The sequence below is a fragment of the Lissotriton helveticus genome, chromosome 1_1, assembly GCF_964261635.1.
Source record: "Lissotriton helveticus chromosome 1_1, aLisHel1.1, whole genome shotgun sequence".
In the NCBI taxonomy this organism is placed as follows: Eukaryota; Metazoa; Chordata; class Amphibia; order Caudata; family Salamandridae; genus Lissotriton; species Lissotriton helveticus.
This window is the reverse complement of record NC_136057.1, coordinates 1,636,794,273-1,636,813,301: the sequence shown is the minus strand read 5'-3', so window position 1 is coordinate 1,636,813,301 and position 19,029 is coordinate 1,636,794,273. Positions and strand designations below refer to the sequence as shown.

The following is a 19,029-nucleotide window of genomic DNA, read 5'->3' as shown; positions in this document are numbered from 1 at the left end:
GAAGGTTTGGAGAGGGTTGCTGCATGCCCACTGCCTTAATAATAAAATTGGCCCCAAATGATGGGACCTTGGGGTCTCATGAAGGATGAGGGGGTGCCATGCTCCTCTCCCTTAATTATGCAATGCAATAGATCCTGCATTTGTGAGAGTTAGAGCTATTGGCGTTGTTAATGACAATTACTTTTACCATGTGTTTTGGTGTGGCGTTTGCTTGAAGCGACACAGACGGGAGATGGGAAGGGGAAAAGGTAAACAGACAGAAGTGTAGGAGGGAAAGAAGCCACAGGGACCTGATACAGTTAAAAGTTGAAATGTGTACATAACATCAAATTAACATTAGCCACAAGAGGTCAGTAAAGAACATTAAATACTTTCCTCACTCCCATTTTCCAGTACACACGAGGATGAGAGAAAGCAAAACAGTAACAAGAGTATAATGCTGCCTGAAAAGAAAATTAACGCACATTGTGTGCCTTATAAATAAACACTACTGTAGGGGCACCGCTTGAAGCCTTGCATACAGAGATCTTGCAGGGATATGCAAAAAATCCTAGTGCAATCCCCTAAAACACACACACACTGGAGTAGCTACCCTGCAAGGCACATTAATACTTAACACCTGGTAGACACACACCTTGAGTTACTTTTGCTGTGAAATACACAAACTTAGATGCAAGCACACTAGCTATATTTCCTGAAAACATACATAAGTACTCACACTGTAGAGTAACACAAGGCAACGACTTGCTCTGTATTGCATTACTCTGGATTTACTAAGCCATGCAGATCCGTGCAAGGTGGCTTTGTATGGATTAGTAAATCTTACTTAAGGGCTTGTGTTGCCTTGGGTCGCCTTGAGTGACGCTGCGGCAATGCAGACCCTCAGTAAATCTGACCCTTGGTCTCTACCCGACACCGCCTTGTTGAGAAAGCCTGGGGCTGCTTTGCTTCTCTACCCTTAAGGTCAAGTGGTGCTAAAGTGTTGTCCTTGGTTCTAAGTTGCCGGTCCACGAGTAAGCTCTAGACCTAGGACAAGGGTTCTGATTGACTCAAACAGTTACCCGCGAATGCTTAGGAACACCTGTTGTATATCCTCTTCGTTCTATCTCTCTCGCTCTGTAGTAGCCAGGTGAAACGGAACAAAAGCACTAAAAGGGACAAAAAGGGACAACAGGGAGCTATTGACAATTTAGTCAAAATTAGATATGCTCGTAATAACAATTAATTTTCCAGAAATTCAAATTTATTATTTCAATATTACTGAAATTTGAACAAACTACTCACATTTTACACATATACTCCCAATGTAACCTAGACATTCAGATAGAAACCAAAGAAACACTTACTTCACTAACAGCCTGCTACTCTAATGCACAGCATTACTTGAGATGCGATGTAAAACTCTCTGGTGATCCAGAGACACATACACTAACTGTACAGAAAAACAGAAATACACAGACCTACATAAGGTAAAAACAGTAATTGAAGAAAATAACTAGTGTGGCTGTACTGAGTAACCCAATGTACATTGCACAAAATAATCAAAGATACACAACTGCAACAGTACAAAAAGAAAATGAATAGCAGATGTAACCGCACAGAAGAGGTTGAGATACACTGAGACTGCCAGAATAAAAAAGAGACACTTACAGTCATGCACACAGTAACCAGAAACAAACGTCAGCGCATGGCCTATATATTTTAAACCCGGTGTTACTGAACATAATACTCTGATGCAACATGGAACATCAATGAGACATGAACCCTAAAATCTCAGAGATACAGACGTATATAGTAATTCAATAGAATCTCCAGGGCAAGCTACTTAAAATACAATCAGCATACACCACACAAATAACCACAGCATGATAGGTGCAAAAAACGTGACAAATCAACACAATGTAACAGCTTGTAAAACACAGAGGTACAAGGTCAGCACTATACAGAAAACTCCGTTAAAGATAATTTAAGGGCGTCGGATAACAAAAGAGCTGGACACTAATTTAGAATGGGATTAACGTAGGCCCAAAACAGCAGAGTACTGGCAGTGCAGCGTGTGCCCATATTTCAGGGGGCACTGCTCCGATCCAGGCGTGTGCACACCTGTAAGGCATACTGCCTCGCAAGGGTGGCATCGCTTTATGTTATGCCACCGGCCAGGGGATCACAGCGTGACTCCCATTAACAGAGCACGCCCGCGCAATTACACGCTCCATACTGCAGCAGTTCGGGCCCAGGGACCGGAAGTCCCACTGGTTCCAAATGGGCCATCCTTCCCATGATACATCGCGAGCATGCTGCCACAGAAACTCAATCCCAGGTGCTGGCAAAATACATAAAAGGACCTGCGAGTTGCCGCAGGCCGACCGTTTCTTAAAAAAAGAAATAATATAAAGTCAAAATGCATTGTTTTCTGGGACCCTGAGATTCCTTGCACCTCTTCTGGTGACATCTCTTTTGCTCTGTTTTCAAAACTAATTCGTTTCGACTGCGCTGTCTTCATTTTTACTGCGTCAGAGCACACAGCGTAAGGGATAGGTGCTCACTGAAGAGGATGCATATGGGCAAGATTACACAATGTATCTGCTACTGCGGGCCTCAAGGGTTAAACTCACGTCTAGACAAACATACCTGGTGAGGACTGATCACTAGTGAGAACCAAAGTGGCGGGAGTTGGGCGACGTCTCCGAATCTGCAATGACAAAATGAAATGAACTAAGTCAGTAATAAATCACAAGTTTACAAGATTGCAACAGTTAAAGAAAACATATTTAATTTACCCTAAAAGACAATAGGTAATGGTGCGTACCAGTAGGGTTTTAGGATGGAACCTTTGCTAGGGTCAGGTGAACAGCCTAGTGTCTACTCTGAGCAAAACAACTGCACAGTCAGCCCTACACAACACACTGCACTAACCCCCAGATGCATCAAGCATACATTTTGCGATTCCTTATTTGCGAAAAATAAGGAATCGCAAATAAGGAATCGCAAAATGCAATGCATCAAGAAATTGCAAAGAAAATAGCGATTTCTTACAATTCCTTAATTGTGACTCGCAAACTGCGAGTCGCAATTAGGGAATACCTCCCTATTCATTCCTATGGGCCTAGAGGCCCATAGGAATGAATGCAAATGAATTTGCGAATCGCATTTAGCGATTCGCAAATTGAGATTGCGATTTCAAGGGTGCAGGGGTGTCCAAAGGACACGCTGTTGCACCCCTGAAATTGATATGTGCACATATGTTGCGCACACACATGCCCTTAGGGCATGTGTGTGCGCAACATGAAACTTTGAAAAATGCAATGCATGAAAGTTTTTAAAATAGCAAATTCGCTAATAGGGCACGCAAATTACCATAGAGTACAACTTCATGGTAATTTGCAAAAACTTTGAAAAATGCACTAAAGTGCATTTTTTAAAGTTTCATGTTGCGCACACACATGCCCTTATTTGCAACATATGTGCACATATCAATTTCAGGGGTGCAACAGGGTGTCTTTTGGACACCCCTGCACCCTTGAAATCGCAATCTCAATTTGCGAATCGCTAATTGCGATTTGTAAATTGAGATTGTCTTCCCATTCATTCCTATGGGCCTCTAGGCCCATAGCAATGAATGGGAAGGTATTCCTTAATTGCGGCTCGCAATTTGCGAGTCGCAATTAAGGAATTCTAAGAAATCGCTATTTTTTAAGTGATTTCTTGATGTATTCCATTTTGCTATTCCTTAATAGCGAATCTGTATTTTTCGCTATTAAGGAATCGCAAATTGGGTTGTTGATGCATCTGAGGGAAAGAGTCTTGGGGGACTCCCAGCCATACCAGTGGGCAACTCAACACGGAAGGCTGAGAAAAATTAACATGGGCTTAATATGAACCCCTGTATTTGGAATTCATAGTTAAACCTTTGAGATTGACTTTAACTTTTGAGATTGGATGGCCTCTATGACAGCTTCAAATAGAACATGCTCAGCTACAAAGAAGGGCTTCGCTATTGCGACCAGTCTGGAGAGTTTCAGTGCACGTTTTTCTTGAAAAAACATTTAAAGTCGAGGGGAGTGAAATTATTTAACAAAACACGACATTCGCAGAACCCGCCTACATCACAAAGACTCATGCAGAACGGAATTGATCGTTTTTTGTAAAATCACCTCTGCCGGGCAGGCTTTATATAATTTGGTGGGTGTTGAAGAATTTGACCCACAAAAGAAACCAGTGAACTTGTGGAAACCACTGAAAGCTTCCAGAAGTGACAAAATAATTAATAAGTGGTTTGTTGTTTTTTTATTGTTGTATTTTGCAAAATAATTCACCCACACATAGTCTACGGGGAACTATGGTTTTAATTACACAGCGCCATCAGCTTTTTTAAGGAGGTTCTTTTCTTTCCTTGAACTATATAGATGTATGTTCACAGAGTGGATAGGTTTGTGACCACAAGCGTTATCTTGAATCTCAAGGTTAATGTAATCCCAAAATTAAAATTGGTGTACAAGAGACACGAGGTGACAAGGTCTGTCGTTATACTCTTATTCTTCAGTAAGAAAATTAGAACAGAATGGTCGTTGCAATCTTGTCCTTTTTAATTTTTTATTTTATGATTGCAGGTTAAAGCAGAAAACAATTGACACATGTTTTTCCCGGTGGCCTGCAAGCCAGGGCTTCATCAGGTAAAAGTAGTCGTTTAAATCAGTCTGATCTTCAAGGAAGTCAAGATAAACAGCATCCCCAGGCGGGTGAAACGAGAATAGTCTCTTTCTGCAACATGGCAGCCATGATAACGCACTGCCATGCACTTCATCCGAAATTTATGGCGGTGCAATATGTGCCACGCTGCTGGATATTCACCATCATACAGCGCACTTTCCAGTTCTGGAATTCTGCAGTTATGGGTGGTGCGTTTGTGCTGCTTACAATCCTAAACTATAGTGCACCTAATTTCTGGCAACGCCCATTAAAACCTCGTGGAATGACCCCGGATTTAGGTGCGTTACTATTTGTAGGAAAACTTAGGGGCATATTATCAAGATAGGAGATAAAATTATAGCCGCTTTATCGCCAGAAAACTGCCGATAAAGCGGCGATAATGTGCTTGATACCCTTAATTTGTGTGGGAAGAATTACAAAGAGGAAAGAGGACCAAATATCACGAAAAATAGATGGGAGAAATCTTGGGGCATATTACCGAGGAGTGCGTTGGAAAACGCACAACGCACATTCCCGTATCGCCGGCTATCGCGGGATTTCATCGACTTTTTAGCGTGCAATTATCAATGCGCATCAGGCAGGCGAATAGAAATCCGGCGATAGTCGGCGATATGGCACATTAGAGCATGAAAACAAACGTTGTTTTCACGCGCTAATGTGGGCCTTGATAATATGGGGGGGTGGATTCAGCTTTATGATCCACACCCCCATGTTATCAATGCCTAACGCCTGGTCAGCACAGGCGTTGGGAGACCTGCGATAAATGAGTTTATCGCAGGTCTTTTCCTCCCATCGCCTTCCTTGATAATAGGGTGTTCCCACCTCCAACCACATTTTTCATGTGGTTGGACGTGGGAATGCCCACTTTGCATGTCATTAGCGATGTTTATCGCCGACATGCAAAGTGGGCTTGGGGCAGGCTTTAAAATGCCCTTGTTAATAGGGCTCTAGCAGTATTGCCGCTTTCTCGGCGCAATTCACCGAGAAAGCGGCGATACTTGCCCTTGGTAATATGCCCCCTTAAGTGGCAAAGCAACAAAGGGTTTCTAACGTTCCTCAGCGTGGACTCCCTGAGAAATTGCCCTCTATGGGTGCGGGTTGATGCTGCTCCAGACTACACTCTGAAAACAGCCTTTACATGCAACGTCGGGTAAGTACTTCAAATGTCTCTGTGCTCAGAATATGCAAACAAGGTTTGCAACAAACTGCGAGGAGCTCTTAGAGAATGGCATCTACACACCCCCTAATGCTCTCCAGATCTTCAGCCTGTGTTTGCTTATTTAATAACCCATAGTTGATCTCAGAACCCTCCTTACCTACACCATCTGCTTAATTTGTGATAATATATCATTTTCCATTTGAGAAGCGCAAGCAGTGCAGTTCTGCATTCCATCTTTGCCAAGTACAAAGGCTGCTTTGTTTTGATTTCACCTCATCTGCCTTTCTTCTACAACCCTACACTTCCAGTCTCTTCTTGTCACTTTTAAATGTTCTTTATCATCCCCGTTTTCTAATTTTCTCAGGGTTTTCCTATGTCAGCCTCCATCTTTCTCCATCTTTGCTTTTCAATTTTTTGCTGTGAGACACGGTTTAATGATAACGTATAGAGCAAACACACGTGAACAAGTGAACGTTTCAATTATCTGGTAGGATGTGACATTTGCACAACTTTGCAAACTTCACGCTTGTTTCATTTGAAGCACTTTGTTCTGGAAAATTCTGTGAACATGTTTTGTGCGTGCAGGTCTCCCAGCTGTTTGCACATTGTTGAGCGAACAGCAGGTGTCGCCACCTACACACACACTGACCTCTGTTTCCCCCATGTGCACGCCCAAAGAACCAGCTTTAGGTCCAGAACGTTCTACTGGATTGCACGACCAGGGAACCTCAGCAGGCGCTGTGAAAAGACTCCTTCTGACCTGCCCCTCTTGCATATTTTTAGATTTCCTTCTCACTTGTCACCTTGCCCTTATGCACCACAGTTATCTCCTTCATCAACCCTTTCTTGTTGACAAGCTTAAAGAATATATTAGTATACATTTCAAAAGGGCCTTTGTTTCAAAACCCCAAAGCTACCTGTCAGGTGCATTCGTTCGGGCGATTATGAATGAATTCAATGAGAGACATTGTGGTGGCTAAAGCAGTGGTCGAAATGGGGGAAAAATAATTTGGGGGACTGTGGACGGAGAGGGCAGGAATAACCAGAGAATTGGGTCAGTGGGCGGAGTCAGAGATGTGGCTAGAAAGTGCAAAACATCCTGATTTTTAGTATTTGTTTGGCATTTCACTGAACAGTTACAGTTTATTACATTATTTCATTCAACCGCTGGATTTGCATGTTTATTTAAGGTTTAATATGAATTGAGATTAGAATATATTCACAAAGTGGGATACGTTTCCAATCACAGAATGTCACAAATACGCTCAAAAGTGGAATCACAAGCCCATTTGTATCCGAGCCATGGAATTCCTAACAGAACTCTAACTCAATTTTTCCACCAGAACAGTTCAAACATGCTTGGTAAAATATCCTCGTTTGCAAATGTTTTCCACATAATTATAGCTCTGACAGATTTGCCTCATAATACATCATCTGCAGCATAATCTGAAGATTTTAACAAAAAAAATGTTTGTAGCTCAAAAGGATCAAAGAATCCAAAAAACTTAGACTTGTGTTGCTGCAAAGTGGAGGGCCCTATGCAAAGGTTCACTGGTCACCTTTCTCACTGCACGTGTATGTTACACTGGTACTAATGAGGCAACATCTTAGCAGAGACTGTTAGTATGTGTAAAAATATCAAAATGATAAAGTATCAGAAAATGTACCGCATTTCACTGCATCCTTTTTTTTGCTGCATAATTTAGTCAACACTGTGACATACATTTTTTCCTTCAAAACTGCATAATTCCATTGCCCCCAAAGCAGGCAGCACATGTTAAAAGTGCTTGTGAATGAAGCAGAGAGGCTGTGAAGTTTGCGAGCTTAGTTTGGTGTGCATGCAAATCCTGCACTGCCGATCCCGGGTGAGCTGCACCACTACTGCTGAAACAAGTCCAATGGTGGTACTAATGAGTGAGGCGGATTGGCTTTAAGTGTCCTGTGACCTCAGTGACCGAGATACTGGCGCTCTAGGGCATTGGTCTTCAAACTTTTTTATGCCCACCTCCCAGTGAAAAAAAATTTTTTATCAGGCCCCCCTCAGAATTTTTCCCAACTATTCTATTAAATTGGCAATTTATTTAAACATGAAACGTATTTAAACATTGCTGGTAAATTCTGATACCCTTTTAAAAATGCAACTAAATACATGATTGCCAAACATACTTTTCTGGTCAGGCAGGCCTTACTAACATGTAAACAGTGTGACTATTAGAAATGGGGGTGGGGTTTTTGAAGAATATTTGGAGCCCTTTGCTATTTGAAACATACTCCCAGCTAACAATTCAACAATAAAAGATGTTAGTGATGGCCCATTTCAGAACGATTACCACAGCTCATTTATTTCCTGCTTAAAACAAAGCACTGCCATCAGCATAATGCTACCTTTGGACTGAGCCTGACGCCCTCCCAGGGATCACTTGAGGGCCCCCTAGGGCCCCCCCCCAGTTTGAAGAACCCTACTCTAGGGTGTGCTGCTTCGTAGGCCTGCCCGCAAGACTGGAGGTGAACTTCAGTATGGATTGTGGTGGACAGGCCTTCAAGGATAACACACACGTGCCACTGCTAGGGTCCACCAGCTGGTGCTAAGACACCAGGGCTTCTAAGGCCTAGCGGGGCTTATAAGGTCTAGCATGGGAATGTGCTTCCTCAGGAGAGAGGTTGGGTGGACTGGTCATGAAGGCTGAACCTGGTTCCCCAGTTCCAAATTTGGCAGCTCTGGCCATAGTGCCACATCCTCTCCCCCACTGAACACCATAATGCCCCAGTGAGAGAAACTCACACTGCCTTCAGCTACAACCCAAATTATGCAGTAGACAAGAGAAATATACTGCCTAAAAAAAGTAACATCCTGGAAAAATCAAACATTTATAGGGAATCGTATTTTAAACCTTTTTTTCCTCTTTGTCCCAAGGCTGCACTTTGGAATAGAAAAATGTCAGAAAAAGACATTTCCAGCAAAAGTGTTTCATTCGTTTTTGGATCCATTTCACGCGGGAACGGATGAAGGAAAGGAGAGGAAAAAGAGGGTAAGAGCTGTATCTTGTGAAGTAATGGGTTTCAGCAAGTGAGGAGGAGCAAGACAGAAAGAGAGGGAATAGGAGGAAGAAAGAGAGAGGGAGCATCTGACAGCGGTGCAGCAGGAGAAGTGGACACTGTCCTTGTCTTCTCTGGGCAAGAAGGAAAAGACATAATCCTTTTCCTTCTCTGCCCACCCCGTCCATCTTGGGAGGGCCACAAACGGTCAAGCCTTATGTTTAGGCCTTCGCTATTTCTGCCGACCTGTGACGCATTTTAAAAATAAAAAAGAAGGGGAACGGATTAATTTAAATGTAAAAAGTAGGGGCATGCTGTGCCCTGCCGATCCCACCCACTTTGATCACTAGGCTGAAGAAGAGCAGTAAACACATATCTCACATACGCTGATATTGTTACGTTAAGCTGAATTCGTCCGCTTACTTCAGTTCACTTAATTTCCAACAAGCTCTGAAGATACTAGTCATTCTGGTATGGCAGTAGGTTTACACAAAAATGCTAGCCTAGTTTTGTGGCTAGGCTGTTGACCTGCCGCAATACTAGATTGCTGAAGGCGATGGTGATGTCCGCAGAGGTGTGCACTGGTGGTGGTAACTAGTACTCCAGTCTTACCTATAGATAGGCTTCAGGTGTTTCACACTTTAGTAGGGGGTTGTGAAGGTTATGTGGTTGTAAAAAATGAACTCTTCAGTTGGGCCCAAGGGCTCTGATTGGGGGATAGTGAATTGCAAGTTCATCTAAGGATGGCTGGTGTTGATACACTGCACTTTTATCTTACCAATACCGTAAAACCCTCTTCTGAGTGTCTAATAGAAATCACTGCATTTGTAGAACCATAACTTGCCTCAGCCTTGCTCTTTTGCTCAAACAGTTCTTAAAAGAAGTGCCTGTCAACTGACATTTAGCTATTCCCGTTCATTGGCTTTCGAGATGAGAAAATGAAAACTGGCTTGCCAAGCTGATAAACTATCAAATTATTGTTAAGCCTTTGAGTCCTATAAATCCTAGTCTTAGTGTATAAATGTGTATTTTGCCTTTGCTCCATGCAGCCATGCTGGCAGTAGAAACTGGGATTTACAGATTGTTCATTTGTCTTTTGTGAATAAACCCTTTCACACTTCTATTTGAGCTTCTGAAGATTTTCTTTGACACTATACTGCACTAATACTAATAGTGTAGTTTGTCTTGGAAGGTCAATATTTTAGGTCCCTCCTGCAGGCAGTGCATACGCTGTCACTGCTAGGGCTATTGTTTATTATAAGGGGCTGGGATCCGGCACATTTCTTACCATTCTCTGGCTTCATTATCACTCTTCCTAGCTGCCTCCTAATTGGCCATTGCATGCTGTCTCATATACATTTTTAACTTTACATTGCTGCTGTACAACATGGCTAAAAAGGCATTGGCAAAGCCAATAGTTCTCGCATAGGTTATGCGCAACCTATTGGCTTTGCCAGTGCTTGTTGTAAAAGCAAACAACTGCAGGAAGAGCATACAGCGTTATCATTCATTGCAATATTTATGGCTGCATTCTGCTCTAATGTAGGAGCTTATCATTATTGCATGGCAGAAGGTTATACGATACACTGCACCAGTGTATCACCAGTTTTGATTTCCTCTCACACCCTGCATCAAAATCACTTTCCTTGGTCCTGTCTTGATATCATTTATAAATCGGAATGCATAAAGATGCCTCCCCCATGCTACCTCTTCTTTTCTTTTACGCTACAGGGTAGTGTACTGGTAGTGGTAGTGCTATACTGACTGCACTGTAGCACAAGCTTACAAATTAAGCACACACTTCTTACAACACACATGGATAGTCCTGTGTTTTCTGGTGGTTGCATTCCACAATCCACACTTCCAGCGACTTTGGGGCTGCAAATCGTTCCAGTATACTATGAACCTCACGAGATATTATGCTTTTCTGCCCCATTGTCTAGTGTCCTATGATATTATTTTGAACCATAGTCATGTGAAAAGAGTGTGCTGTTGTCATGTCTAGATGGAGTAACTTGCATTGTTAAGGCCATGTCAAGTAGCTTGTTTTTGGGGCAAGAATGTCAGTGGAGTGTAGCAATGTCTGTATGTCATGGGATTTTTAGGTCTCGCCTAGATAGCTAATGCGCTGTCTCTTCAAGACCTTTTGTGTTCTCATAGTGGGCATAGAGGCCACCCTTTGCCTTCTATTGGTCGGTGCCATTGTCACCCCCATTTGCTCACTTCTTATTTGTCAGTAGATGTAGGTTTCCTTCCTGCTCGTGTGTTTGTCCCTTTTTTGGAGCAAAGATGATTTAAATTACTAGTGTCCTTTGACTTATTATTTTTTCAGCACTACCTTTTTCCTTTGTGTTTAAGCACTCTACAAGAGAGAGCCTTTTTTCGGGGACTCGCTCATGTATTTCTCCTGAATATATCTCTTTACAAAGCATGCTTTAGATCGCATGCCTTTTCAACGCGGTCGTTACATCGACTGCATTGTTACAACACAAACCATTACATCGCAAGTCATTACAGCGACTTTCTGTAGGGGGCGCGCTGGATTTAGGAATAGTATAATTTACTATTCCTACTCCAGTTGGTACAACAGCAGGGAAGGTGTTGGATTGTAAATTCAACACCTTCTTCCCCCTACAGGAAGACTTGCGATGTAATGGTTTGCGTTGTGACGACCACGTTGTAATGGCAGGAAATCTAAAGCATGCGTTGTAAATGCTGTTTCCCATTTCTCCCCTCTCCATGTTCCTCGCACCCTCCCTCCTTTCCTCGCCCTTGTTGCTTGCCCTCACCAACCCTCCCTGAGTCCTGAATCCATGTTGCTTGCCCCCTTCGGTCCTCCCCGTCCTCCCCCCTCGTCTCTGTTGCTTACCCTATCTGCCCTCCCTCCCACCTCTATGTAGCTTGCCCCCACCTGCCCTTCCTCCTTTCATTTTCTGTTGTTTCTTGTCCCCAATCTTCCACTCTCCCTTCTTGGTTCGCGTTCCTATTTTTTTCATTGCTTCACCCACATGCCCATCCTTGTCCATTGTCACCCCAACAAAAATAAAGTGCTATGATGAGTTCTTCGCTGACTGCATCATATTGCTTTTTTTCCGCCGCATCCTCTGTTGTCTGTATTCAGTGGTGGCTGCTCCAATTTTGGGGTGTGGGGCAAATCGGAGGGGGGGTGATGGGCCTGGGCTCCTCTTTTGACGCTGCTCACGCTGCACAGGCTCCCAGATGGCAATAACAGCGCTGCTCTCATGCTGGTAATACCTTGGCCTGAGCGGGCTGACTTGGTTCTTGCTCATGCCCAGGTAGCCTGGGGCTTTTCTCCAAACTGGCTGTACAACACAGTTGGGTTGGGGAAACATGACTACACATTTCTGTTTGGCCAGTCTGAGACAGCTGGCCAAACAGACATGCGCACTTACAAGTGCCCAAACACTCCTCCTGCAGCGTGACGCTTGGCAGGATGCCCCCCCCCCCTTCCACCCTAACCTCGGCTGGTGGTAATGAAAAATCAAATGATAATAAAGTTGTTTTATTACAATTTTATTTTTTCAGTGGGGTGACACTTCTCCACCATTATGGCGGAGCCGCCCCTGTTTTACCTTCTCCCACCCTCAGTGTTGCCAATTCAGCTAGCAATACAAAAAAACTCCATGATGCGGCCAGAGCTGTTCACGGAATACCGCTTTTATTTTATTTTTAGTTTCACCCATGCTGTATGGCAGCCGCATTGCTGTAAAACATGATTTAAAAACATTGACAATGGCAGTAGCTCTCGTCTCCTTCCCACACCTATTGGCTTTCCCACTGATTGTTGTCTGTACGTCCCGTCACTGCTGGTAGCTCTCCATTCTCTCATCGTGCTGATTTTTTACGATTTTCTGTCCGCGCCCTCGCATTTTCGCTAGCGTGGCTTTTCTCTGCCAACTTTATCTTGTTCAGCAAGGCTGCAGTCCCGACCTCCCACACATTAGCTTTGTCTTTCCAATACAATGTTGAGTGGTAATATCTCGCCAGATAAACACAGCAGGAAAAACAAGCGACACAGCAGACACGGGTCCGTATCGCTGCGCGAGACACGCTGGTCGGCACAGAGCTCCTGACCCAAGCTGTCATTCATCAGGCACCGGTGACAGGCCGCTGAGGCAAAACATTGACTCCGATGCTGATGGCTGCCACGCCAGGCAAACGGATTGTCGGAGAAGAGAAACGGAAGTTTCTACTCGGACAGAAGCTACCTTCTGCAATGTAGACTCACAGAGACAGACAGCAAAAGATAGCTGCAGGGATAGCCCCACCTGCCTCCACTTAGGAGCATATTATGTGAGGTAATACCACACGCGGCAAATACCAATGCTGCAGGGTGCAGCGATTACCTGTTTCTTGCCTATTACCATTTTCGTTCCTCTAAACAGGGGCATTGGGGTAATCCCAAATGTTTTTTTCCTCCTTCTGAGCTACAACACTCTGAAAATGTCAGCTCACTAAAGACTGTCCCACTTACGAATGCGCACCTGATCTAATACTATTAACAATCCACCACATGATGCCATCATGAAAGATGTCCCCCATCTTTGAAGAGTGCCTGCTTCTGAAGCCAGTGCTGCACAGAAAACTTTCCCTCTTCACGGCACACAAATTATACTTATTTTCATCGGTAAGAAAATCATTCATGGGGCAAGCAAACTTCAGAAAAAAAACAAAATACGCATTCATTTGTCTCAAAGTGCGCCATTACGAATGGACGGCACTCATTTCAGAGTGCAGACTTTCTCGAGTTCTGGAAATATTTCAATATTCAACAATTAATTAGGATTCTTATAATTTAACCACCATTGAAATTGTGTCCCTCTGGCTCTGCTATTCCTGATTAATCGCCTATCAAGTTGCTTTGCCTTACAGTGTCAGAACCCCCATTGCCCACCTCAATAAAATGAAGCAATTGTGCATTTATGTGCAAGTTGTACTAGCAATATCCTTGTAGAGCACCTAATGTTTTTTTCCCATGTTGTATTACTAGAATTGCTGTACTTCCGCATCATAGAAATGCCAGGATGGAAATTTCTAAACAAGTATGTGCAATACATTTTTTTTTTAAGTGCGCATAAACAAATATCAATTTAAGTGAATTAAGCAGTTGATTTGAGAAGATTCAGTAACTCCACAACTGACAGATGTTAGCGCACTATGACCATTCCTACAATGAACAAATTCAAATTATCCACCAATATTTGAATTAACGCAAAAACAAGGAGCCTCCTAGAGCACTCTCTTACCTCACCACCACTAATACTCATGACACTCAATAGAGTTTGATTAGAAGGCTTCAGATAAAGTGACCCTAAATACCACTATAACTGCAATCTTTATAACAACCAATCACTTCAAGATTATGCAGTCTCCCCATAGACAACTGCCTTACAAAATGTCGACCAAATTAATGTTTTCCTCAAAGGGGGCATAGGTACTTGACTACCATATGTACTAGAAAGTGCTTTGCACCAGGAAGGTGTTCAGTGGTATGGAAGTAGTTCTCCATAACATGAAGCTTAGGGGACAAGGCTTATGTAGTGAAACATTGTTAACCCTGAAACAAGATGACTTGAGGCTTCCGCGTAATAAAAAGTCGTGGGGTCCAGCCAAATTTACCTGATTCTCATACCTTTCATGTGAAAAAAAAAACATTTGAAAAACATTTAAACAAGAGTTTTGGGAGCCACTGTATGTGTAATAATTTGTCGACATGACTTGAAGCTTGTGAATATGAGGGTAACTATGAAAACATTAATAGAGTCTACTTTTTCTGAAAACCATATGGCATAAGATGTGTCCTCAATGAAACAGAAGGAGAACACTTTGTTTCACCAGGATCGTCCAAAATAATAAGAAAAATGCAAAACAGAAAAGGTAGTAAGAAATAACATTGGCCTCTGCAAGATTATTAGTACGCTTGGAAGCAGGCAAGAGAATTTGAATTTAGATACAGATTAGGATAATTGGGTCTACAAAGGAGTTGTACAACTTCCTTCTATACGTGGCATTGCTGGGCAAAGAATGTAGGATACATCATAATCATACGTTGCCCTACCACATTTTCTCTGTTTTTCCTGAACATTTCAGTGATTACGTTCAAAAGGCTGACCATAGAATTGGAAATCCAGACAATCCCACTTCTCCTTGCAATTCTTGCTAGACCTTTGAAACTGTATACAAGCAACATAGAGAAACCAAAGAAAGTAAAATCAGCCTCAAGCTCATCACGTGAAAGGGCACCTAAAAGCCCCATAGGCTGCAGTTTTGTCTCTGGTGTCTGAAGCAGGGAGGAGGGTGGTTCTGGGGTCCTCAGCTGGTTACCAGTTCTACATTCTCATGATTTTAATGTTTGTTTCTTTTCACTCCTTCATCCAGTAAACCAATAGCCTGGGAGGAGAAAATACTTCTTCATTCCCTGGGAGTTTTACTCTAGAAGGGTTTGGCTACATAAACTATTGAGGTAAAGTTAATCAGCGTTAAGAATCATATTAGATGGCTGGAGGTTTTGGGAGATTGTATGTGTGCTTTTTAAAGTTGGAATAGCTGCTTTTAACATTAGCTGATATTGAGTGCCTCTGGTTCATGATTTTTTAATGTGCGAATTCTAGTTTCCTTGTATGTATTCTTCTCTAGGAATATAAAGTTGTCCACTGTGACATTGAAAGTGTAATTTGCATCTGGCAGAAACACACTGTGTTTACTTGGAAGCCCCCAAGGTGGTCAGAGACAAGCCTGAAATTATTGTGGGAAGGGGAAGTGATAAATGGGGGGAGGAGAAATATATGAAGCATGAAGGTTAGTGTTAGACCCAGCAGTTTCTGACAGTGGAAGCCGCTGTGTCTAACATCAACCTTCACCCTGTATGACACAAAAAGTCTGTATGCCACAAAAAGGCTCCACACCGTATGTATAAAATACTTGTATTACACTCACACTGAAATCAAAACGAGATACAAATTGCATATACACTTTACAGTTATATGCAATTGTCAAACTTCGTCATTGAAAACAAAATGTGATACACATTGTATATACACTTCACAGGTATATGCAATTGCTGAACATTCCCATTCTCAGAAAGGTCAAACATTTACAGGTCTTTGACTACGCCTCGTGACCCAGTCCCTCAGTCACTCAGCTACACCAGCCAACAATACACATTGTCCCTGCTGGCGCCCAGTTGACTAGATAGTCAGAACCACCTAACAGGATGTATGTCATTACAACGCGGTGTTTACACCGCGATACCTTTACGACGCGGTCATCACAACGCAAGTCGTTACAACAACTTGCGCTAGAGGCGCTGGACTTAGGAATAGTATAATTTACTATTCCAACTCCAGCCTACGTAACAGTAGGGAAGGTGTTGGAATAGTAAATCATACTATTCCTTAGTATCTAGCGCCATCCAGCGCAAGTCGTTGTAACAACTTGCTTTGTGATGACCGCGTCGTAAAGGTATCGCGTTGTTAATTCCGTGTTGTAATGGTTGTCTCTCATCAGTGGATGCACAACCAGGCAGGCCCATGGAGGAGCATTTGAGATATATGCCCTGGGTGTATGTCTTACCCTATGACATGGGACTTACAGCTAACTCGAATCAGCCAATCATGTATATGATGGCACCAGGCTTTGGCACTGAATGGCAGTGTCAAACGCGCTCTATATCCTAAGGCTAGCACCCAGAACAGTGGAAAACTGGGAAGGAGAAAAGCAAAAAGTCGAAGGAAAGCATATTAGAAAGGGCCATTTCCAACAGTTAGTATGACTGTGGGGTTAGTTCCCAGAAGCAGTGGCGGCTGAATATCTTGTTTGCCTGTGAACACTGCGCCTTGACATGAAGAAATTCACACAAGCAGCAGACTGAGATGAAGGGGCCCACTGAGCCTTTCATATCCTTCCATTACTGAGAGAGATGTGTCTGATTCCACGTCATCTTCCTCAACCTCTAACCCAAACCAGCCACACATTTTACATAGCATGAAAATGCACATGGACACACTCATCAATCGGCGCACACGCTGCACCATTCGGCAAATGTGTAATTTCCTGTGATTAATATACACAAATGCAAAATGCACGTTTTCCCACTCTGGAAATACAATCATGAATCTTGAGCTGGGATTTACTACTAACAAACATATACGTTTTAGACATAAATACATTAATTTAACTTTGCAAGATAGACACCCAAACATTGGACATAATCATTGGAATTCTAACGATAATGAAATGGTGATCAATGAAATATAATTTTGGTGGTGACGAAATTTTTTGCATTTGTTCCTCTTAATTGTAAATGGGAAAAATGAGGAAACTTCTACTGAAAGGCAGCTATTATTTCTGAACAACTGGAACACACAGGGCTCCCACCCGACCGAGTTAACAACTTCAAAAGGTTTGGTGATGGAAATCCATGAAGTTGGGTTTATAGGGCATGGGAGTATCTATATGTACTTAAGAGAGACAGCAACGTGCTGAGTAAGAGGGTATTGGGTTGTCCTGACCTATAGTGCTGGGTGAACTCCAAACAGAAGCCATTCTCCAAGCCACAGGCGTTGTATGAGTGAAGGGTATGAAGTCCTTCCTGTAAGGAAAGAAGCATGGTAGGGAAGACAGGGTGCAGCATCACCGGCTAGCCGAGAAGGGAAGATCCACATTCAGCCATCAGTATTTAGAATTGAAATGACATAGCGAAGAGAAGCTATTGAGTATAGGCACACACAGCATGTTCCTACAGAAACCGTGACATCCCTGGCAATTCAAATCCTTGTGCTGGTTACCAATCTTTTGACCATGGGGAATTCAAGGCAAGGAAACCCGCGGGTGCCATGTCTTGAGGGTGGACGCGTGCAGGCAGATAAATCAAACTGACAGTCAGTCATTTTGGTAGTTGCCAGTGCTGTTACATTGTTAGTGTAGTGTGTCTAGATGGGTTGTAGTGTAAATGGACTGGTTGGCTCGGACATGTAAAGTGTCAGGATAGAGCCTAACAAGGAGTCTCATCCAGTGAAAACTCTGCGACTTACCCATCTCCAAATGGGGCATGGGAATTTTCACCTTGGGGTTGGGGGGAGACTGAACCCCCACAAAGATCCCAACCACCTCCAATGCATCCACCTCAACACCCGCTCCGCTCGCAAACACCCCATCGAACTCTGGGACCTCCTCGACTCAACAGCCCCTGACATCGCCTTCCTGACAGAGAACTGGCTGAACACCACCTCAGCACCAGACATCGCCATCGCCATCCCAGAAGGCTACAAGATCTCCCGCAGAGACCGCACCAATGGAGCGGGAGGGGGAATCGCCATCGTCCACAAGAACACCATCAGAGTCTTGACCAAAACCGCCGACACCCTCAACACCGCCGAGCACCTGCACTTCCAGATACACACCGACCTCAATACCACCCTCGGAGGAGCCCTCGTCTACAGACCACCCGGACCCCGACCACAGTTCAGCGACTCCATCGCCGACCTCATCAGCACCCACGCCCTCGCCTCCACGGACTACATCCTCCTCGGGGACCTGAACTTCCACCTCGAGAACAACAACGATGCCAACACCACCGCCCTAAGCGACAACCTCGCCAACCTCGTACTCAGACAGCTCCTAACATCACCCACCCACGCCGCAGGACACACGCTTGACCCCATCTTCTCCGCAAGTCCCCACGTCTCCTTCAACCACACCACCGAACTCCACTGGACCGACCACAGATGCGTCAACTTCACCTTCAGGAAACCCACCGCACCCAACAGATGCAACGCCGTTGCTGGGGCAAGGTCACCAAAGACCAACTGACCACCACCCTCTCCCTAAGACCACCCCCTGACCCCGCAGACACCACCGCCCTCAACCTCAAACAGTGGATCAACGACTGTGCCGACACCCTCTCCCCACTCAGGACCCCCGCCGCCAACCACTCCAGCAAGAAAGTTACATGGTTCACCGAAGACCTCCAAGCCTCCAAGCACACCTGTCGAAAACTGGAAAAGAACTGGCTCCGCGAACGAACACCAAACAGCCACACGGCCCACAAGAATGCCTCCCACAGACACCACCAGCTCATCAGGACCGCCAAGAGGACGGCTTTC

At 43.8% G+C, this 19,029-nt stretch overlaps 1 protein-coding gene across 2 annotated transcripts in view; it reads right to left on the bottom strand.

The window, feature by feature from the left end:
* PPP1R1A (protein phosphatase 1 regulatory inhibitor subunit 1A) overlaps positions 1-19,029 on the bottom strand; it is a 519,576-nt gene that overhangs the window by 261,365 nt on the left and 239,182 nt on the right. For both annotated transcript variants that reach the window (XM_078688653.1, XM_078688644.1), the window contains exon 2: positions 2,632-2,692. In XM_078688653.1, the coding sequence (XP_078544779.1) occupies positions 2,632-2,692 (61 nt within the window). The remainder of the gene's footprint in view (positions 1-2,631; positions 2,693-19,029) is intronic.